This window comes from Marmota monax, unplaced genomic scaffold (genome assembly GCF_021218885.2).
Source record: "Marmota monax isolate L192 unplaced genomic scaffold, Marmota_monax_Labrador192_F-V1.1 WCK01_AAM20220418_F8-fsc00018, whole genome shotgun sequence".
In the NCBI taxonomy this organism is placed as follows: domain Eukaryota; kingdom Metazoa; phylum Chordata; class Mammalia; order Rodentia; family Sciuridae; genus Marmota; species Marmota monax.
Window position 1 is genome coordinate 5509954 of NW_026692201.1, and position 24348 is coordinate 5534301.

At 40.7% G+C, this 24348-nt stretch overlaps 1 protein-coding gene across 7 annotated transcripts in view; it reads left to right on the forward strand.

The window, feature by feature from the left end:
* Window positions 1–24348, forward strand: part of Pde8b (phosphodiesterase 8B) — a 236991-nt gene that overhangs the window by 183880 nt on the left and 28763 nt on the right. For all 7 annotated transcript variants that reach the window (XM_046427538.2, XM_046427545.2, XM_046427521.2 and 4 more), the window contains one exon: window positions 23240–23282. In XM_046427538.2, the coding sequence (XP_046283494.1) occupies window positions 23240–23282 (43 nt within the window). The remainder of the gene's footprint in view (window positions 1–23239; window positions 23283–24348) is intronic.

A 24348-nucleotide genomic window follows, 5' to 3' on the forward strand; every position in this document is an offset into this window, starting at 1 on the left:
AAGCAAGGTGCTAAGCAATTCAGTGAGACCCTGTCTCTAAATAAAAAATACAAAATAGGGCTGGGGATGTGGCTCGGTAGTTCAGTGCCCCTGAGTTCGATCCCCGGTACCCCTTCCCAGGAAAGAGTATTTTATGTTTTTAGTATTATTTAGGATTTGTGAGTTATATATTCTTTACATCATGTGCTGGGACATTTTTTTCAGGACCAATTATAAGTATTTTAGGCCTTTCAGTCTCAGCTGCAACTCAACTCTTAGTGGGTAAGCAGCCACAGAGAAAGTGTCAAGGAATGGCTAAGGCTGTGTCATAAAATTATATTTACAAAAGCAGGTGATAGTCCCTGGGCCAGAGTTTACTGACTCTTTTAGCCAGCTCTGCATCACTGTGATGAAAAGACCTGACAAGATCAACTCAGGGAGGAATGGTTTATTTTGGCTCATGGTTTAGAGGTTCAGTCCATTGTCAGCAACCCTGTCACTCTGGGCCCAAGATGAGGCAGAGCGTCATGGCAGAAGGGTATGGCAGAGGAGAGCAGCTCTGCACCTGATAGCAGGAAGCAGAGAGAGCTCTGCTTACCAGGCACAAATTAAAAACCTCGGTCCATACCCTATCTGCCTGTGGTTACCATCCAGTTAATTAATCCACTGATTTGATTACATGTCTCACATAACCAATCATTTCACTTCCAAAAATTGTTTTATTGTTACCACATGAGCTTTTGAAGGGCACCTCATATCTAAACCATAACACTGACCTCTGCTTTTTATGAAAAAAAAATTATGGTAAGCTTATATGCAGCTCCTCATGAGAGTTTTTGTTGTTGTTTGTTTGTTTCAAGTACTGGAGATTTAACCCAGGGCTAACCCAGATTTTATCACTGAGCTATATCACCAGCCCCTTTAAGTTTTTGTTTTAAGACAGAGTCTCACTTAAGTTGATAAAAGTGTCACTGAGTTGCCGAGGCTGGCCTCAAACTTGCCATCCTCCTGCCTAAGCCTCCGGAGTTACTGTGCTTACAGGTGTGCACCACCATGCCAGGCTATCTGTGCACATTTGCAGCAAATCAGTGATTAAATCTTTACTCACACGTCATTGATTATCATCTCATCCAGTCCCCAGGCCTCACTCTAAAGGGCTCACTAGTGATTCTTCATCATCCAGGAAACAATCATCAGACATGGCTCAGGGGTACTCACCTTACTGTCCCTCTCCTTCCCTGCCACCTTGAAGCTCTCTAAACACAGCTGGTTTGCTCATACAATGGGGTTGCTCCCACTGCTCTCTCTTTTGAGCCTACTCATCCTTCTTCTTATCCTCCTAGAAATCTGTTGCTCACCAGTCCCAGTAGTGTCTCCTCTAGAAGTGCTCCTGGCCACTTCTCTTTCCTACATGGACTCGGCACTTATTCTTGCTTCCCCATGAGACCAGATCTCCAAGGGCAGTGTCCTGTCTTGGACTCTGCACCTCCATCTCCTGCTGCTTCTACTAAACTCACTCAGTGAATGTATTGTTGAAGTTTATCAGGGATCTTCTGTTTATGTGTCATAATAAGACATATTATTTGTACCCCTTACTGAGCCAGTGCATGTCATATAGAATTTCTGTAGCCCTCACCACAACCCCATGAGGTGATCCTAGGATCCCCTTTTTTATACATGAGGAGTCTGAGGTTTGGAATAGTGAAGAAACTTGTCCAGGTGTCACATAAGATAAATGTGGCAGAGCCAGGATTCAAATCTGAAAGTAGTTAGGAACATGGTCATAAAAGAAATTCAAGTGCATATTTGGAGACTTCATAGAGAATGGTTACCCTTACTTAGAAAGCCAGGGGATGATTTCACAGAGGAGATGTTGGCTGTGATGGGTTTAAACAGTAGTTAGAATGTGTTCTTAAGGGAGGAATCCCTGTGGAAGCTAAAAGGTAGCTAGAAACAGGAAAGGAGAGAATGACCAGGCTTGGATGGATCCCCTGGAGTGGTGGAAAGTGGGTAAGCTAGAGCTAGAACTGCCAGTGCACTTGGGGGCCAGCCTCAACCACCCAACTACCTCTGTCCAGCTCTTCGGCGTACTCTGCCTCTAGCACCTTCAGGTCCCACAGCCATTGCTCCTAGCTGTTTGGACTAAAGGAAATCAAGCCACGTGAATGTGTATGTTTATGTGATGTGCGTAGGGCAGCTTGGAGGTAGGTGTGGAAGGCTAAGACAGTGAGGTACCCGGCTGTCCACAGAGGAGCCTGGGGCCTTTCCTAGGAAAATCTGGAGCCTGGGACCACCACTGCTTTTGAAGATCATCAGAGTGACTTGTCCTGGGACCAGGTGTCATCAATAATATATGTTGAGTATTGTCACTTCTAACTGAAACCCTTCAGAATTCATTCCCCATCATACTTGGCAGTGTGCACCCAATGCAAACCTAACAACCAACCATAGTTCCACCTGTTCCTTTGCCTAAAGAGTCTTTTGTCTCAACCATAAAGCAGTATTCATTGCCAAGGATTGTATTCACACTTCTAAGTCTCATTCACACTTATGTGGTGCCTTCAATTTCCAAGAGCAAAATCCCAAGAAATGTGGCCTTCTCTACTGCCATGGTAGAAAAAGAAGCGAAGAGAAAGAAGAATTTGAAATGTTTTTCGTGAAATTTGCTCTGCTACATTTTGGAGAAATCTGACTTGCATCAGTCTCTCACCCTGGTTTGCTGAAGGCTAAGTTTCAGGTTTGGGACTTCAGAGCCCAGTTCCAGGAAACTAAAGAAAGCTGCATTTGCTTATCTTCATGAACAGCTTGTCCCTAAACCCAGAATCACAATGTAAGGAGTGGGTTCAGTAATACTTGTTATTTGTTAGTTAACAACAGAGGCTGTGGGCTGGTGGCTGAGCAGGTGTGACGTATGTACTTGGAGTAAGTGGGAGTATGATAAGGGCCAGGTCCTGAGGGTGCCTTTCATTCCACAAGGGCTTATGGAGCACTTCATACCAAGCATGAACCAGAACTAAGGCACTGAAGGAAAACCACGGGCAGGGCCTGCACCAACGCTGCTTTGAGTCCCATGGAGGATTATGAGAAGGCTTCCACCTGTAGAACTGTTAAAAGGATGTTAAGTGCTTAGTTACAGAACACTGAGCCAGGCGTGACAAAGGAAGCCAAAGGCAGATTCATAGGAAGTGGGATGTAATCATAAGGAACACCAGACCTGTTTTGATGGTGGAAAGGTCTCCAAGGAGATTGCCTATACCTGCTCCTCGGCCTTGGGGGCAGCACTTGTAAGTGGCAAGGAATGTGAAAAGGCTCTTTATCTTGGCTGCTCATTGCAGTTATCTAGAGAGTTAAAAATAAAGTATAAAACAGTGGTGTCACATTTCAGGGGCTCCAAGAGGGTGGGTCTGGAGTGCAGGCTGGCCATGAGGGTTTCTGAGACCTTCCCCCAAAGGATTCCAATGTCCTGCCAAGGTGGAAACCACTGACTGAAAGCAAAGCCTCCGAGGGATTTGGTGTGGTGTGATCGGGTATGTTAACCTAGGGACCTTTCCCGCTGGACAATTTAGAGGAAGACTAGAGTGTGGTTTGATTAAAAAGCCATGGAGGGGCAGGTTGCTAGAAGAATGTGTGTCATTCTCACAGGGAGGACGAGGCACTGTGGAACTGCCAAGAGCAAGAACCTGTCTTTCCTCAGCTTTGAACCTCCCTTCTGAGCATTGGCATAGAAAATGTCTGTTGAATGAATGTTTGCATCCGGGAACAGAAGTGTGGGAAGCAGGAGTGGTTTCAGGAGCCAGGAGCCCTCTGTCTGCTCCACAGGCCTTGGGAGCATGGAGTGCAGCCTGGGCTTCTGGAGCAGCCTTGGACCAGAGAAGGCCAACCTGGGAAAGGGCACTGGCTGGGCTTGATGAGTGCCTAGGACATGAGGGTAGCCCCTGCCTGTCTTCCCAGCTCTCTCTTCTGACCTAGCACAGAGCCTGGCACATGGGAGGGGAGGCATTTCCAAATGGACAGATGATGTTCTGGGCAGTCTTCCTCGCTGGGCTGGTTCTGGGCACCAGAGCGTCTCTGTCCTTAGAGCCTGACCTGACCACACTGTAGTTCCTGATCACAGTGAGATTTGGGATACATGCAACCATGCATCCCTTGGTCTGCCTCCCAAGTCTTGTTACCTGATTCAGCTGACAGGATTTGGGTTTATGTTGTTTTTCATTTCTCTTCCACATTAATGTTTCATGGCTGTGAGATCGAGTAGGAGAAGTAATGGTGTAGGCAGGATTTATTGAGTTGTTGGTTTCAATTTAAATATGAAAAATTCACCCAGTTGCCTTTAGGATATGAGAACTATTTAAAAAAAAATCTTCGATAAACCCATACAGACCCTACAGAGCTGAAACCCCAAGTCTATTTCTCTACTTGTCACTGCTGGGTCCCCAGGTGACATAGCAGGTTGGCAAACCCATTAGTCGCAGAAGCACAATGTTCTGTGTAAGTGACCATATGCTGCTTAATGACATGACCAATTATGAGAGCTGATTGTGTCTTTGTGTGAACATCATAGAGTGTACTTGCAGGAAGGTGCCTATGACCACAGTGATGTCTGTTGACAGAAATGTCATTATGAGACATGACTATAGTTGAGGAGTTATACTCTAATTATGTCCCTGGACAGCACTCTGGTGGTGAAGGGATGGTAAGACCCCCATAGGAAGGAGCCCTAAGGAGCGACTGTCCCAGGAATGGTGAGCTGTGCCAGTTGGGTCAGTCTCAGGCAGGGGCAGTTTTGTGCTTTGTGGAGTCCAGAGGGCAGATCACCAGCCCTCTATGTTGCCAGTGGCTTTTCTGCACCTGAGCACCTCAGCACCCACCTGTGCTTGGGGATTCTACCACAGTGGCACGTAACCTCCTGGGGCTGCAACAGCTCTGTGGGGCCAGAGTGTCACCTGTGTGTGTTCCCCTTACCTTTTGACCAATCAGCGCCCAGGTGGAATTGTTTAAGCAGTGGCTCCTGAGTCGTTTTCTGGACTAGTAAATGAAAGCGACATTAAAACCGAAACATCTTTAAAACATCTAACCAAAAGTGTTGGGGCTCTGGGGCCTTGACCTGGCTGGCAGCCTCCTGGTGGCCAGCTGAGGTAAATCAGTGCAGGGACCACTGGGGTGGCTGTGCAAAGGAGCAAGTGATGTTAGGCCTGAGAGGCCATCAGAGCAGAAGTCAGGGAGCCTGGGGGTCCAGGCTCCCTGGAACCTCCATACTCATCAACACTTATTGGAGCAGTGCCACAGTCCGGCTGCAGCAAAATAACCGGGGGGTGACGAACAACTTGTGTAGATTGATACAGCAGGAGTGGAAGCCGTTTATTGTAGGACAGGAGCGGTATTTATACATTCCACACAGCTTATCTTAATTAGCATAAACTAGATACATCAGTCAACCAATAAGGAATCTCCATACTTAATGGCTCACTGGCGTTACTTCACAAACCACTCCCTCTGGCATTTTGCCAGGCGCCATCTTGACTTGTTTACAGACCCTAACATTTCTCTGGCAAAATGCCAGGCACCATCCTGACTTGTTTACAGACTCTAACAGAGCAGGAGAGTAAAACTGGAAAAATAAAAGACTGTATGTGAATTTATCTGAGATGAACCCAACTACTATGTGTAACTCTCATGCGCTAATGAAAAAATTCTTTTCAGACAACATTTATAAGTTTACAAAGAAGAGAGAACATTGAAACACTTGTCTCCCCCAAAACACAAAACAGGTGTCTTTACATAAAAAGGAAAGGGAAAAAATTGCTTCATTTTGCTCAGAATTACTTTCCTCCCTGTGCAAGGGCTAAAGGTGACCCAGTGTTTTTTGTTGTTATTGTTTGTTTTGTTTTTTTAAATATATTTTTAGATGTCGATGAACCTTTATTTTATTCATTTATTTATATGTGGTGCTGAGAATCGAACCCAGTACCTCACACATGCTAGGCAAGTGCTCTATCACTGAGCCACAACCCCAGCCCATGACCCAGTGTTTTGATTCATGTCTGCATTCCTCCTTGGTTCAGTAGTAGAGAGCAGAGAAGCAGAAGCTGCAGCCCAGCGGGTCCTGTGCCTGTTGAGTGGGCCATGCCTCTTGTGTTTGAACTCATCTCTGGCCCACAGTATAATTTCCAGATAATCTTTCTGGCCACGACCTTGACTTTTGATTCTGAAAATACAAGCTGGTAGCCTGGGGAGTTTTAAGTTTTTCTAAGGCTCTGAACAACACTGAGTCACAGAGCTGGGCAGAGTCATGGCAGGCGGGCAGCTCTGCACAAGCAGCCCACCAGTTGTTCCTGTTCCTGAACTAGCCTCCCTGGCCCCATCTCTGGAGTGAGATTGTCAGCTCCAATGCTGACCGGGACCAGTGAGGCCAGATGGCCTTTGTGACTCCTGTTTTCTCCCAGAAGAGAGATCCTCAGGTATGAAAGCACTTGATTGCCTGGATAAATCTTGACCTTTAGCATCCCAATTTTGATAACAGCATTTGGAGAAGAAAGTATGATTTCCTGTTTGGTCTTCCAACTCCTTCTCTCTTTGTCTCCCTAAGAACTCTGACTTTCTCCAAAACTACTGAGCTAAAGCTGTCTTTCTCTCCAGTACATTCCGCATTCCTGCCGGCTTTCTCTCCCCCAACTTGGCACTAGGATCATTTATTTCTCCCTTTGAATAAATTTAACATATTTTTCTCATGCACACATATGAAATTACCTAAGCGAACACCACCATTGTGCCTATGCACAAGAATGGGGTTTTAACTAGAATAAGATATATCCTATGCTTATATAATTTTGTCAAAATGGATTCTACTGTCATGTATAACTAAGAAGAACAAATCAAATCAAATCAAATAAAAAAACCACGCTGGCTGCCTGTTGCCTATAAGGTCTGCCCTGGTGACTTAGATTCCTTCACAAAGGATCAGCTATTTAGCATCCTGTTAGTTCACTCATACTGACTCCCAGTTCCCATGTGTGCATTCAGAAGGAGATTGAGAAATCCAGTTCCTCCCATGGGATGTCTGTCCCCTTCATAATGGCTGTCCTTTTGGGGGTTCTGCTACCCTTGACTGCTATGTCACAGCCCAGTGCTGAGTCAAGTTTTGTCCCACCACAGAAGTCATCCTAAGCAACCTCAGTGTCTTCCCCATCCTGACTACTTCTGTCACCAACTGATTACCTTGCACAATGCTAGGCAGGTGACTAATAAATTCAGATGAAATTGAATCACCTAAAATTGTTCTTAATTAGGTTACCAGCATCATGTCTTACAAGACAGTCCTTGGAAGGTACTTGATAAATGACACAGAAGGAATAAGACAGCCCCTGTCCCATTCTTCCTAAGTCAAGTTAACTATACTTAGATATATGAAAACAGAAAGAAAAACAGAGTTATCGTCAAACAGCTTAAACACAAATGAAAAAGGAGAGATGAACATAAGAGATGTTTTGACCAAATAATGAGCCAGATTTTCTGCTGAGTAAAGTATTGAGGCATGAGACAGAGATGGGAAGAAAGAGTGACCCTAAGGGAATGGCTGAAGCACTGACTGTTCCATGACTTTAGAGGTGGACAAGAATCTCATGGGCACAAATGGAGGTCCCTGTTCCCCAGGAGACCTGCCCGCGGAGCCTGAGCAGCTGCAGGTGTTCTAACACCAGTCCTTGCAATCCAGCAGGAATAACTTCAAGCCCGTTGCACAGAATATAGACAGGAGCTTATTGGAACAGTGAAAAATAAGGATAAGGTACAGTTTAGGCCCTGCACGGATGGCCTCTGAGCAGAACAGCATGGCTCTTAGAGTCTGGGGTGGTTAAGGGTTTTGGGTTCCTTGGTTCTTGCCTTAGTTTCATATTCCCCCCTTATGTAGTTCATTTCTCTTTGTATAGCTCTTGGCACAATTCCTTTGGGAGGGTCCTAATGACCTAATCCAAAGGGGAGGGTTATGAGGACCTGGTCACAGGGGTGGGTGTGACATGCTTTTGAAACAACAGTTCCCTGCAGGGGTTATAATTAACTGTGGTTGGGGTGGGTTTGGCATACAAGTTCCCCTTTTCCAGATGTTCGTCTGTTTTGGTTAGTTTTCCTGTGATTCCCTGATTTCTTTCCTGTGAGTTATCACCCTTCATTGTCCTTCCCTATCTACTCACTCATAGCTGACCAGCTACTTAACAGTGTCTTCACTGGACAAGAGAAGGAGGGAGGCTAAGGTAGTCTAGCTCAGTATGCTGGGTGGAAGCCACACAGGATCCTGTGGCTGTTTAGATGTGCAGAAAGAGATTCCAAAAGGAGATTCCAGAATGACACACTGTATCAGAATACAATGAAGCCTCATAGTCATAATTTACTGAGTGTTTATTTTATGACAGGCCCTAGTCTTTTAAAAGGCATCATCTCAATTAATCATCAAGTCCATAACATAGTATTGTCTTCATCCAACAGATGAAGAAACTGGTACTGAGAGAGCTTGGCATCACACTTTGCAACCACTTCCCAGCCCCTCCAGCAATGTTCTCACTGGCACAGTCCAGCTACAGCTTACAGTACTTGTTGTAAACCACAGGGAAAGCAGACTCAGTGAAAAAGACACCCAGAACCCATCTATTCACCATTCATATTCCACCCAAGTTTTTTCTCTAGCATTTTGTTTTGAAAATTATACAGCAAAGTTAAAGACTTGTACAGTAAACACCTGAATGCCTCCTAGCTAGATTGTACCTTTAACATCTTACTCTACTTACCTTATTGTATCTCTTCAAACATACATCCTTTATGCATCCTTCAATCCACTTTGGTTTTTAAAATAAATTTCATGTATTAGTACTCCTCCCCACATGCTTAGTCTGCATTTCATTCATTAAGTACAATTCTATATTTGCTTACATTTTATATAAGATTAACATTCAACAAAAATACATGAATAGTAAATATGCTTTTGCATGATCTTTGACAAAAGTATGCACCAGTGTGACCTAAACCCCTAACAAGACATAGAACACATTACCATTCCAAAAATTCTTTCATTCCATATCCCAGTTGATCTCTGCTGCTCAACCCCCAGAAGCAACCATTGCTTGGATTTTTTTCCACCATAGATTAGTTAGGGCTGTTCAAGAAATTCACATAAATGGAGCCATACAATATGTACAAATATAATTTGTGCAAAGCTCCTTTCAGTTAGTATAATATTTTAGAAACTTTTGGTTTTGAGTGTATCAGTGCAGTGCTTTTTATTGCTGAGTAGTATTCCATTGGATTGGTACACCGAGTTGTATTAATCCTTTTTCCAATTGATCAATTCCTAGATTGACTCCAGTTTGGGGATATTATGAATAAATCTTCTATGAACATTCTCATATAAGCATTTTTATAAATGTGTATTTTAATATTTATTGGGGAAAACCTAGGAGTACACTTGCTAAGTCACAGATTATATATTTACTTTTGTAAGAAACTGCCAGTTCCTTTCCCAAAGTAGTTTGTTTTATCATTTGACATTCCCAAGAACAACATATGAGATCTTTGCCACACATCTTTGTTTGTAAAGACTGTGTTGCCAGTCTTTACAATTTTAGCTGTTCTATTAGGTGTATAGGTTTTAGTTTGCACTTCTCTGATGATTAATGTTGAAAAATTTTTCCATATGTTATTGACCTTTCATAAAGGTTAATTCAAAGGGTCTATTCAAAGTCTTTGCCACTTTTTATTGGACTATTTTTATTATTGAGTAGTAGAAATACTTTAAACATCAATCTATTGCTATATATATGTTTTACTAATATTTTCTTCCACTTTAGCTTTTCTATTCATTTAACAGAATTTTCATGAAGAGAAGTTTTTGATTTGACATTTATAATTAATAATTTGTTCAATTTACCAGTATGATGTTATTGCTTTCAGTGACTTACCTCAGAAAACTTTGCTTATACCCAGGCCATAAAGATATTTTATATTTTCCTTTAAAGGCTTTGTGGTTTTCTCTTACATGTAGCTCTGTAATCCATCTAGAATTCTTTTTTGTTTGTAGTGTCAAGTAGAATCAAGCTTAATATTTGTCCATCTGGATACTCAGTTATTGAAATTCAACCATTTGTTGAAATGACATTCCTTTCTTCATTGGATTGCCTTGGCACCTCTACCAAAGGTCAAATGATTGTACAGTATTACTACCTCTGGACTCTATTCTATTGCATTGATATATTTGTTAATCCGTATGTCAATTGCATACATTTTTAGTCAGCTTTATATTGCTGTGTTGAAAATACCTGACCAGAACAACTTAGAGAAGGAAAAGTTCATTTGGGGCTCATGGTTTGTGAGCTCTCAATTCACAGAGAGCTGAGCCTATTGTTCTGGCCCAAGATGAGGCAGCACATCATGGTGGATGGGTGTGGTGAAGGAGTACTGCTTATGGCATCCATTAAGCAGAGAGAGTGGCAGGGAAAGAGCCACAGGAAAGATGCCCACAGAAAGATGCCTCCCGTAACAGTTCCTCATCTGCCTACAGTTACCACCCAGTCCATTCAAACTAGGATGGACTGATTAGGTTGCTGCCTTCACAATCCAATCATTTTGCCTGCATCAACACAGGAAAAAGCTGCATTAACAGTTTTGGTGTGTGTGTGTGGGGGGACACATCATCTCCAAACCATAACACCCTCTTAATTACCTCATAGTAAGTCTCATAGTCAGATAATGTAAGTTATCCAACTGATTAGTTATCCTGTGTTCTTTGCACTACTACACACAATGTATTATTAGCTTGATAATATTTACCCCAAAGCCTGCTAAGTTTATTATTAGGAATGCATTGAAGCTATAGATCAATTGGAGTGAATCAATATTTAATGATAGTCCTCCAATCCATGAACATGGTATACTTCTCCATTTGTTTAGATCTGTAATTTCTCTCTGGAGTGTTTTATAGTTTTCAGTATAGAAGTCTTTGTGTGCCTCCCAGAAATGTTGATATGTTGTTTTTTTGGGAGGTTACAAGACCACCCATCTGTTTGGTGATTCACCAGAAAGACAAGGATTCAAAGGCAGTTGTTCTTGTGGCTATAGTTTATTACAACAGTCATAAAGAGGAAAAGATATATCAGGCAGAGTCTGGAGGAAACTCTACATAGGCTCCCAATGTTCTTCTCCTCTCTTCTATCGCAGTGGAATTCAACACGTGTGCATTGTTTTCACCCAGGGACTCAAAGTCCAACGTTGTTTTTTTCAATCAGTTCAAAATATGTTATAATTTCCCTTGAATTTCTTCTTGGTTCATGGGATGTTCAGAAATTGTTTGTTGGGTTTGGTTTCTAAATATTTGAAGATTTTATAGATGTTTTTCTGTTAATAGTTTCAAATTTAATCCATTGTGGTCAGAGAACATACTTTGTGTGATTTGAATCCATTCCGATTTATTGAAACATGATGTATGGGCCAAATAGTCAGTATTCCCAGTTGAATTGAAAAGAGTATATATTCTTCCCTTATTGGGTGGAGTGTTCTATAAATCTCAATTAGACCAAAATGATTGATAATGTTATTCGTATTTTCTGTATTTGCTAATTTTTTTCTAGTTCTAAAAAAATGCCAAGAGAGAAATGTTTAGATCTTTAATTATGATTGTGAATTTGTTTATTTCTCCCTAATCAAAATTTTGCATGTGTTTTGAAGCTCTGTTGTAAAGTAGCATGCACACACACACACACACACACACATTTACTATGTGTTTATGATGAATCAACCCTTTTGTCATTCTAAAATGTTCCTTTTTAATATCTAGTGACACTCTTATAATCTATTTTATTTGATTGAATATAGCCACCACAGCCTTCTTATGCCTTTCTGTTTGCATCATGTATCTTTTCTCATCCATGTACTTTTGATCTGTGTCTTTTTAAGGTTTATTTCTTATGGAGAGCATATTAAGGTTTGATCTTTTCATCAGTTCTAACAATCTGGTTTTAAATTGTTGCATTTAATTCATTAACATTTAATGTAATCATCAATAAGTTTGGACTCAGGTCTACCATTTTATCCTTTGTTTTCTGTTTGCTCCTGTGCTCTTCATTTTTTTCTCAGTTCCTTTATATGAGCCGCCTTTTAGATTATTTGAACAAGTTTTTAAAATTCCACTTTATCCATTGGCTTTGTAGTTAAATCTCTACATTTTTAAATGGTTTCCCTAAGGATTACCATACACCTTTAACTTTACACAGTCTACTGTGTAATATTATGTCTACTAATATTATGCCAATTCATGTGAAACATAGAAACTTATGCAATTTTAAGGTTCATTTACACTTTTCCTCCTCTCTTTTATGCTATAGTTTACATATATATTGCATCTACATCCATGGTAAAATCCACAAAACAATGTCATTATATACACACATATAATATATGCATATTACAGAAATTTAGAGAAAATTGCCTCAAATATTTGCTACTTCTGATATGGAAGATTGGTAAGGCAGCAGGCATGTTTATTCTGTCCTTCCCTCTCTCTCTGGAAAGTTTTGTGCCTTTAGGCAAATGCCCTAGTCACTTGACATCAGATGCCTCCCTCTATGGCATATCAGTAGGTGCCTTAACTGCCTGCAGACCACAGAGGGAATCACATCATTTCAAACATACTTCTCTCAACTCTATGGCCTCTAATTATTGAGAAATTACATTATTAATATGACATTTTTTGGACACTGAGGAACACTTCCCACCTATTTTTTCAGGAAAATTTCAATATAGTTGCTGGGTATGTGATGTTTGGATGCTGTATTTTGGCCCCACAAACCCAGTGATATGGCCACTCTGGGACACCATACCAACAGTTGTTTTTGTAGGGTGACGAACAACATCCTAAGCCATACTATGCATTATTCTCACTTGAAATAGAGCTTCAGTGTCATGAGGGTTAGTTTTGCCACTGGAGGCAGCCTCAGGGCCCAAGGGTATAAATATACTGTGGGGACCTCTGGCTTGAAGGCTCAGGTGCACTCCCTCAGCAGTGAAAGAACACTTTTATTTGTTTAAAGTGACTGCACTGGCTGCCACCTATTCCTGTCTCCCTTCCATCAGCCAGGTCACCCCAGAGAACTGAATCTCCCTATAATAACCTCCTGGAAGTAGCCTGTCATCAGGACACTCATAGTCCAGTGCATTTGGCTCCAAGAAAAAGTTAAGTTACAGCATGCTAGTAACCATGTTCCTGCTTGCCTGTGGGTACCATTTTTTAAATTTTGTATCTAGCAGGGGAAAAAAAATCTGTGCATGCCACCTGAGATTTGTATACTTTTAAAAAATGACAAATGCGGTTTGATATGTCCATTTTGCTAGCCTTTTTCAGAGCACAGGAGTGTTGTTTAATACCCCTCCTGTGCCTTCATTTCTAATGGAGCATTTCCAGACAAATTGGGTGAGTGGTCTCACGTCCTAGGATTTCTCCCTGGATCGAATCAGCCCTCAGACTGGCCGCCCTGTACTGGGAATGGCGGCAGCATTCCAAGGAGCAAATGATTTGTATATGTGGATTGAGTTTAGTGTCAAGTTTGGGAATGCCCACAACTTACCTTCTAACTCTTCGACTTCCCAGCCTTTGAGAAATGCTGTCTTTGGCCATTCTTGAACTAGGTCCTTGAGAGAGGAAGCTTTCTCTCTTGTTCTCTGCCACCCCCATCCCCACCCCAGTATCTAGAACATCACCTGGCACATAGTAATGTGCTCAAGAATGAACCAACTCAATTGTGACAACATCTGTCTTTGTCTGCTATTGACAGTTAATCCCTTGAGGATAGAGATGGAGATCTAATTATTTTTGCCTCAATAAATATTTCTTGAGTTGCTTTAGCAGATAAGGGATCAATTAGAGATGCCCTTTTACTCCTGGGCATGATTGTTTACCAAATGTAAACAAAGATTCTAATGAACAACATTTTCAGAACCTTGGGACACACAATGATAAAACTGTTTTATGTTCCTGTCCTCTTGCTATTGCTAATTTTTCCTTTGTGCTGTCCCCGCCTCTGCAGTAGCTCTTGGTAGCTCTCTGGAGACCTGATTTATTAAGCATTGGTCCTGAGGATCGCTTCTATCTTATGCTAATCAGAGTGCAAATGAAGCCCTGGTGTCATTAAGTAGTTTAATGACTCTCTGTTGAGGGCTGAAGTAACAGGAGTGGGAAAATGTTAGGTCTTTGTAATTTCCTCATTCTTTCGACAAAATCCACCAGGCATGTGGGTTTATACTTTGTGTAGCAAAAGTGCCATCCATCATTAACAATTCTTCAAGAACATAGAAACATTAAGCAAAATGAAATTTCTTCCTGAAGCTGTTTGTATTTAAGTTCTTCTTATCCCTGTGCACTGAGAGGACACAGGATGGAGGAAATGACAGCATGCAATTGAGGAACACAAGTGTGCTGCTTGCATGTAAACTGCTCGGCAAAACACACCACATGTGCTCATATTTAAGCTTTGGAGGAAATTAAACTCAAATCGATCCTGAAATAGCAAGCATTAAGCATCACTGAATCCAGATTCTCAACAAACAGAATTCATCTGTGAAAGAGAAGCAGAGGGAGTAGGCATTATCTGGGCCACAGTATGGGCCAGGCCACGGGTTCTCAAAACATGCCCCTGGACCTACAGCATCACCTGGGGACTTAGTAGAAATGCAGCTTCACTGTGTGCAGTGGCACAGGCCTATAATCCCACTACTTGTGAGACAGAGACAAGAGGATCACAAGTTTGAGGCCAGCCTGGGCAAAGGAGTGGACCCTGTCTCAAAATAAAATTTAGAAAAGATAGGGGTTTGATCCCCAGTACCCACCGGCCATGCACACAAAAGCGAAGCAAAGCAAAAAAAGGAATGCAAAGTGTCAACCCTTACCCAAACCGCTGAACCAGAATCTACAAGGGCTGAGCCCTGAAGAGAGTGTTAGCAAGCCCTTCAGAGATCAGCTTGAAGCTTGCAGGCCAGATCCTTTGCACAGATTATCTTATTTGAACCTCTTAGATTCTCAAAAGTAAGTATAATCGTTAACTTCAAGTGTCAGCTTGTCTGGGTTAAAAAATACCTAAATAGTTGGTAAAATCTTCTCTCTGGGTATGTTTGGGAGAGTTTTTCCCAAAGAGGTTGTCAATGGTGTTCTAGGATCTTAGGGTTTTGGACTCTCAAACTTATACCACTAGATGGGACTTTCTAGTCTCCTTAAACCATGAGCCAATTTGCATCATAACCTCCCCTCTTTGTATGTCTCTCTATATACCCTGATGGTTCTGTTTCTCTGAACAACCCTACAATACAGTTGATATTGGTCACCATTTGCCCCTAAGGAAACTGAGAACAGGTGAAGCTTCTAAGTACCTCAGTCTGTACAACTAGAAATGGAGGCATAAAAGATCTGTTGTGGAAAACCTGTGATCTTTTCACTTAACTAGTGTTTCTCAAACTATAATGGGTAATTGAATCACCTGGAGATTAAGTTTTACAATGTAGATTCTGATTACCTGAGTCTGGAGAGAGACAGACTCCCTGGTGTCTCCAACATCTCTGGTGAACCAACCATACCTGGAGCACAAAGGTGTCACACATTACCACATGGTCCCTACCTGAGGCTTGAGCCTGACCCAGGACTCCAAGAGACCCAAATGCTTGGTCTTTGCCTGTCTGATTTGTGTATCAGGATTATGTATATCAGAGCACAGGGGGCCTAAGATCTGTTTTAACAGGGCTCCAGGTAATTCTGATCAAAAACTCAGTATTTGTCAGGTTATCAAGTACAGTAGCACTTCACCATAGGTGTTTTAAAATCATTAAAAGAGAAATTGGACAAATGAAGAAAGCTATAACATTTAAGCCTGAATGGCAGTTTGCATTACTGTTTTTCCATGAGATAAGGATGTGAAAATGATCATCACTGGGATAAATCATGAAAGTGTCTCTCTATAAAGGCTCTTATAAATGCTTGCTGAATGTAGAGCCAGTGGGCACAAATAAAGCCCTGGGAAATCAGATATGTTTGATCACAGTACACCAGTGGTAACTGAACATGTTGATCTGGCATCGCACAGGAGAGGAATGCTTAAACTTTTCCAAGAAAATATCTGTAATAAGGAGAGGAAACCTAGGTTTGTCTGGCATATGGAAAACGATCTGATAAAACAGCTTGGAATTTTTCTTTTTAGTCTTGTGAAATCTTAAAAATTCATATGCCCTTTCATTCATATCAAACCAATCCATGTTGCTTTGATATACATAACATTTTTAATTGCCATTGAGATTAAAGAGAAGGGACACTGTTGTGCTGGGCCTATTAAAATCTTAAAATTTATTGATGTTAAGAGAACTTACCCCAAAGATTAGGTTCAGCATCTGTGCAAACCCTCTTCTGTCTTGATGCTCCAGGATTTTGAGAACTGAAGCTCAGAATACATGAACACAAGTGGCCACAGCTTGTCTATTGCTGTGCAAAGGTATCATGGGGACAGGGACCCAGGACGTTGCATGAGGTACTTTGTTCCTGTGTTTGGGGACTGCTTGGGTATGAGTGTTGAGAAGTGTGTTTTGAAGTGGTTTTTGAAAACAGAGCAGACAGAAAAGATCTTTGATCTAGGCATCAGATCCTTTCACTTTTTGAAAAAATACTCATCAAAGTACTTTCAGTAAAGAAGGATGATCAAAGATGTTCTGTATGACACCACTGTGCTATTTCATTACATGTAAATGAAGGGAGGGTCTCAAATGACTGTTTCTGTGCTCAGATCAATTCATCCAGCACTAGAACTTCTCCTCATCAAAGGGGTCTTGTCACATGCATGAAAGCATTTAGTTTTGTTGGGAAGCTTTAGATAAGAATGTTCAGTCTTTAAAAAATGGATTTCTTAATAAGCCAACTTTGAAGCTACCCTGATTTTTAAAGTAAATAGTACTTTCATTCATCTTAATCAACTTTCTACCCCTTTTTATAACATTTGGGGGGGCACAGAAAAATAGCAATAAATTTTGAGTTTGAAAACATTGATCCAGATCTTTTATCAAAGTCAGCATTTGACTATGAGATCAAGAAATATTTTAGTCTTTTCCAATTTTATTACAAATATATGGATGGATTTGAACAGCATTTTTGTTTGTTAATAATATCAACCATTTTTACTATTGAATCCAATGAGAAATGTTTAATAGAGAATCTCTCAGAGGCTCGGGGAACCCAGTCAGGGATGAGGTTGCATTCAGGTATTTGATGACTTTGATTTCTCACCCATAAAACTCTTTGCCTGTCTGATTTGTGTATCAGGATTATCTATATCAGAGCACAGGGATGTATTTTTTAAGTCAATATTATCTTTGCTTTTTGAAAAACCACCTTTTATGGTAAATTTTCATGTGTTTTATCATGAAACACTTTACAAATTAATTCCTTTAGAGACATAAACATTAAGCATAATCAACAAAGACCAATATGATGGCCAAATCATTAATAACAATATCTTCCCCACAGCTCTAAGGTAAAAAGAGTCTGGTTAATCTCAGTATCTTATGGATTCATGTTATATTTGTTAGCTCTGTGTACTAGGTACTGTGTTAGCAGTGGTATACAAAGGCCATCAAATTAGAAATAACCCCTGTCCATAGAACTTACAGTTTGGCAGAGGAACAGATGTTAGTCAAAAAATGCAAAGTTGTGAACTACAATAAATCCAATAGGAGAAAAGTCCATTGAGAACATGTGACAGTAGGGCTTGACCTTGTAAAGACGGGCAGGAAATATCAGGGAAGCCTTTCCTGTGCAAATCACATCTGAGCTAAAATCTGTAGGACAAAGACTGATTTGGGAAACTTCCAGAGCAGAGGAGACACACATGAAAAGGTCATAATAAAGGACATGGGAGAATTAGATAAATGGAAAGGAAGCCAGTATGGCCTGTGGCTAAGAGTAGTGGGCAGAGTCCCAGCCATAGAGCTGGCAGGGGCCAGGCCAATGGCAGAGCTTTCCAGACAGATTGCTATCCAGAGTTGCCCCCAAGACCAATGAGAAGTGGGAGTTTTAAGCAGAAGGGTGAAGGGATTATGCAAGCTTGCACTGGCTCTAAAGTTGAGATGGACTGGGCTGGGGGTATTGGCAGGTCCAGAAAAGCGCTGATGGTAGCCTGCATTCTGATGCTAGAAAGATGCAGCTGATCCCAGGGGTATTGGAAAGAGATTTGACAGGATGGGATGATGGGCTGGACACAGGCTAGAGAAAGAAAAGGAAGCAGAAGGAGGATCCATGCTTGAAGACTGAGGTAGCTGTTGATTTAATTGTGATTCTGATACCTTTGACCTTATTGTTCAGTAAGGACAAAATCACACTCACACTTTGCTGCCAAATACTATTCACCTTCCCAAGGTGATTCTAAACTGAATGCTGAAGAAGGCATTAAGTATTTATTTGCTGATGTGTTTGTTGTATTTATCCTGTCCTTGACTCATTTTAGATATTGTTATTTATTTATTTATTTATTCTTTCCTCTACCAAATTCTACATTACTTGTTTGGGGTTTAAAATATATAATCAGTAAGTTATTCCTAGGGTTGTTTAATTTTTTTTTCCTTTGGAGTTGACTCATTTTATAAAATTTTTTTTTAGTTTTTATTTATTTGTTTGATGTGGTGCTGAGGACCAAACCCAAGGCCAAATGCATGCAAGGCAAGTGCTCTGAGCCACAACCTCAGCCCATGGGTTGACTCATTTTAATTGCTAAAAAAATCATATGTTTGGTTTTTTTTTTTTTTTTTAAGCTTGATTTGAACACATCATCATTAAAAGTGATGCTTTCATGTCATTATATCTCAGGACTTTCCTCCAAGAATTTCTCCACAGTTTATAAAATCAATCAAATGAATTAAATGAGTATTGTAAATGGTTACCTACGTAAACATTACACTTCTTAGATTGATAGTTGCTGTTTATAATTCCTTAGTTATGTTTTTTTTTTTCCTGGTTATGGTTTGATGTAGAGCATCATCTCATGCCCAGGCTCATGGTAGGGAGTCCCAGAGACTGTGACATGTCATTCACCTCATTTGGTTCCAGGCTGTTCTCAATTTCCTTCATCTTGTTTATTTCACAGATTTTAAAATTATACTTCAGACCTTTGAATTTTAACCATCAAACCTTATACTAAGTGGAACCCACAATTTTCCAAACACATTTTTATAAAAGGTTTTAAACAAATAGAAGATTTGGAAGAACTTTAAGTGAATAACTTTAAGTGATTTGTGCATAACCAAGCATAACCACCTTGGTTCAGTCATTAGCATTTTGCTCAATCATGTGTCTGTTTGGGTCCCTCTAGACATCCCCCAGTCCATCCTGTTTTTTCATAGATTTCCAGCTGTCCAAAGTTATGAATGCCAGCACATTTGAAGATCAACTTGCATATTACTAACTGGAATTTTATTTTTAAACACAATAAATATCTTCATTTTATTTTTATGTGGTGCTGAGGATCGAACCCAGTGCCTCACACATGGTAGGTGAGCACTCTACCTCTGAGCCACGCCCCCCCACCCTACTAACTGGAATTTAATGTTGATTTTTTTAAAGGTAGAAATTATTTACAGTGACATGTACAAATCTTAAGTACCATTTCCTCTGAGTTTTGACAAATGCAGATAGCTCTGCAACCCCAGTGCCATCAAGAGTGCAGGCTTCTCTGTCACCCCCAGTTCCCTCATGACCCTTTGCACCCTCCACCCCTGTCCTGCCCACCCTAGATAGAACCACTGTGTGTGAATGTTTAGTCATAGGTTGGATAGAGCTTCACCCAGGTGCACTCTGTTGTGCTTGGCTTCTTTTCCTCATCATAAGTTTTTGAGACTCATCTATTTTGTATGTATCAGTAATTTTTTCCCCTTTTTATTACTAACTATTCTTTTGCCTCAATCCTCTGCATTGTACTTCTCCTATTCTTAGATTCCTGGGCTGTTTCCCGCTCTGGGCTGCTTTGAACATTCTTATACAAGTCTTTCTGTGAATAAAAGCTCTTGTTTTTCTTGGGTAAATACTTAGGGATAGAACTATTGGGTCATAGGGGAGATATATATCCATATTCATATTCCTGCTAGACCTTTTCTCAAAGTGGTCATACCATTTTATATTCCCTCCAACATCATGTTAAAGATTTCAGTAGATCTTCATCCTTGAAAAATTTTTTCTTTAGTTTTAGACATTCTGGTGGTGGGTGTGGAGGAGGAAAATATAATTTTTAAGTGATTATCTTTTAAGAAACAATGCTTTTTAGAGTTAAGCATAACCAAGTGTTTGTAAACATAGCATTTAGCACAACAGCAAAATTTGTGGCAGCCTATGGTATTTTAAGTAATTAAAGGTTTAAAATTATGAGTCCTCCCTTAAGCTGGAAGTCCCCAAGGACATGCCGAGAAACTCTAGTTTTAAGCTCTGACAGAGAACTTCACAGGCCAGGGATGGTGGATTTCATGTTGCATAAACCGTAGTGCCAAAGCCTCTGGTTTTCCAGTAATGCACAGTATCACCATTCCAAGCCAGTTCTGCACATGAAAATATTCCACATTTTAAGATTTTACAAAGGGAAAAACACATCACACTGTGTAAAGAGTGATGGCATGAGTACATTGAATTCTGACCTTTTTGCTTTAGCAAACATGTGATAAAACCTTTTGATCAGAGAAATTCAAACCATCCCCAAAATCTCAAGGAGAATTATTTTTCAAATAGATGTTGTGCATAGATCCAAGAGATATTTCCTTAGACCCCAGTTTAATAAGTCAAGGAGTGAGAATTTCTTTCTGGAGCCTCTCGGTAGACAGCAGAGTGACAGAGCAATTGGTTTTGGAACTAAAAGGACCACAGCTTGATGTTGGGCTCTGTGTACTAGCTGTGTGTCATAGGGAAGTTACTTACCCTCTTAAAACCTCAACTTCCTTGTCTGTCCAAAGGAATGGTGCTACTTCCCCACTTGCAAGGGTATTGTAATGATTACATTGCAAATGGAAAGCTGCCAATCTTGGGAAACATGTAAGAGATGTGTGTTGTCACAGGGTGAAGCTTAGCCCTCTTCCTGCTCCACAGTCCTCAAGCCTGTGAGCCTCCCCGAGCTGCCCACCACAGAGAACATGGAACTACAGAACCACTCATCCCCCTACTTATATTCTCAGCTCAACTAGGGGTTATGAGGAAAATAATTTTGATGGAATAATTCCTACCAAGTTATAAATGACTGGTAGGTTTAGATCTCTAGAAGAAATTCTCATTCTAAGATAATTTGTCATTCAAGCAAACTCAAGTTGTAAAATGGGATATTCAGGAGAGGCACACAAATCATTAGAGAGCTTCAGTTAAAAACCCAGCACTTCTGGGGTGTGACAGAGATAGGTCTTCTGGTTCTGCCACTGGTTCAAAGCATCACAAAGTGAATCACAACAAAGGATCTGGGTAGTAGATGCTGATGCAGCCCTGGCGAATCTCTGATTTCAAAGCAAGGAGTATCTCTGGGCTCTCCTGCTGGCAGTAGACGCAGAGAGAGAGAGCAGTTCAAAGGCCCATGAGCCAATCTGGGGGCAGTGCATCCAGCTTAGAAAGTGCCATGTGCAGCATCCTGTGTGGAGAAAGATGCAGCAGAGACACCCCAGAAGATGAAACTAGTACCTGTGCTCTGCATCCTTCCCTAGTCACTCTTCTTACCCTCAGTGGATGGGGTACATTCTCCCAAGAAAAACCAGATTGGTTTGCAAATCTGCTGGACCTTATGCTTCATTTGGTTCCTCTCCAGACAGCACACAGCCCATGTTGAGGTTTCAGGAGCTTCATCGTTCAGTCAGCTGGCCTGTGGTCTGCAAAATATGAGGAAAGGGGGTTTTGGTTTTTAGGTAATATGGGAAGCTTTGGGGCCTTGCTCCTAAAAAGGAGATATATTTTGATTCAGAGAGAAAAAGTAAGCATTTAAAAATCACTTGCTTTTGAGCTAGAGCTGATGGCGAAAACAAAACTAGGCAAAAGTTTTATTCTTTCAGTATAGTATAAAAATCCACACTGAATTTAATAGCTTTATAGCAGATAGTCTTTATTCTTAAAGGAAAATATAAAATACTTGTTCACCGAATAAATAAAAGGACCCCAAATTATGGGATAACTGAGTCAATAGCCCTTGGTGACATAATGACCAAGGTTTCACAGAGGTGGGTCATGTAATTGTTTCTGTAATTATGTGGAAAGAGACTGAGCTGAATAGTTCATTTTAACACTAAACATTTTACCCGATTACGTTTCAGTGTTCTGTCAGGCTGGACCATTTTGCCTGTGTCTGATACATGTGAGATTTCTAGCCATTACAGTCGATGTCTTCCTCCACTGATGGTCCCACACACTCATCCTATTTTCCAAGTTAATCTCATCCCTTTGTTGAGTGGCCGAAAAGGTCTGATGGTCTGAGCCCTGGATGGCAGCAAGTGGAATTGGCAGTGAAACAGCACAATTATAAGTGTGATAGAACAAAATGTGCCCCACCACTAGCAAGAGAAGCATATTTATTTCTTGTGTTAATGGCTTCATTTTGTCATTTGACGGATATTTATTGAGCATTAGCACACAAAAAAATCTGATAATGAGAAAGAAATAGGTGCAAAACAGCATCTCGAGTTCAGATCTCATTGTGAAGAAACAGTTTATAAATTGGCTCTGTAATTGAGGAGCATTTGAAGGCCTTTCGGAAAGTCTGAAAAAAATCCTGGACTAAAATTTAGATTACTTTATATTACAGAAACATTTTATAAAATATCTGAAACAAACAGGTTATAATGAGACTGATAAGGAGAGACACGGCAGACTTGGCCTGAGCCAGGAAGCTGAGAAGCAATTACAGGTTATATATGTTACTTTAAATTTAGGTATGGCTTTCGGTCATTCTGCATTTCTGCAGACTGTCAACATGAGAACAGCTGACTGGAGCATAGCCATCCTGCTTAGAAAGTAGGTCCTCGGGTATTTGCCTGCTCTTAGGCTCAGCTGTTCTGGGTGTCTGATGGTGATAGAGCATTTGTAGTCTTGTCGCGTGGTATACATCTTTCATCTGTTCATCCTGTCTGCAACTTTTTGCTTTCTTGAAATCTTCAGAGTATTTTTTTAAAAATAACTAAATTGTTTGAGAAATATAGCAAATGCTCTATTTAAAATCTCTCTTCTTTCTTCCAAACTTCTGCATGATTTTAGATTCACAAGATTCATCGTGATTCAGGAGACAATTCTCAGACAGGTAAGAATACTTCAATTTGACTCTAATATGCTCAGAAGGCATTCATGGGTTCAAGTCTAAATTGCCCTGAAGGAATTTCAGTTGACATCTGCTATGCCAAAACATGGATTGCTAAAATCCAAGAGCTAATATTGGAAGGTTGGAGAACCAGAGACAAATTTAGGACCTCTTAAGATTCCTTGAATCCTCATCCATGCTTCCCCCATCTTGGTTAGAGATTACAAAGAGCAGATAAATTCAAAATAGAGTGGCCCAAAAGTCTAGAGGAGACTCTGGTTGGATAGGAAGCAGGTGAGAATATGGTGTTGGTTCAACTATGACCATTCTTTCCTTTCTTTGCAATAACTGGTGACCAGACCATCCAATTAGAAACGTGGCTGGGCCCTGGCCTGGTAGGCAGGTACCCTGAGATCCTATTTCAGCTGCCAACCTACTTGCCTAAGATCTTGGGCAGTGCACTGGTTTCCTTCTCCTTAAAATGAAGGGCTGGAGCTCAAGACTTCTACATATGGAAAGGCCTGGAATTATCTGCCCGTTAGAGGAAAAAAATCAGCCCGTTAGTAAAGATTTTTCAATTCTTGTTCTTTTAAGAATTGCAACCAACCATTCTCTAGCCTGTTGTTATCTAAAACCAGGTCCTGGGCTAATTCTTATTCCCTCTCCTTGATTCTAGGATGAGCATATTTAGCCTACTCAGAAAGATTTCATTTGCTTTTTCGGACCTTTAGTGTCTTCATTTGTAAAACAAATTAACAATGTCTGTCTTGTGGTTAATGGGGAATAAAGAAAAAAAATGTATACTATCTAGCAGTACCTGTATTTAACTATATGGTATCTTCCTTCCCGTTTTCTGAAAATTTTTTAGGCCACAACAGCCTTGGATGACATGGCGACATTGACATACAGGCAGATTTTCTCCCAGATATTTTAGTTTCTTGAAACACTTTAGAGTGAAGGTATTATTTTAACAAACTTATGAGATTCTGGTGCCCAAAACTGAAATGAGCATTTACAGTGCCCAGCATTGCCTTGTACATAATAGACACTCAATGAATATTCACATTGA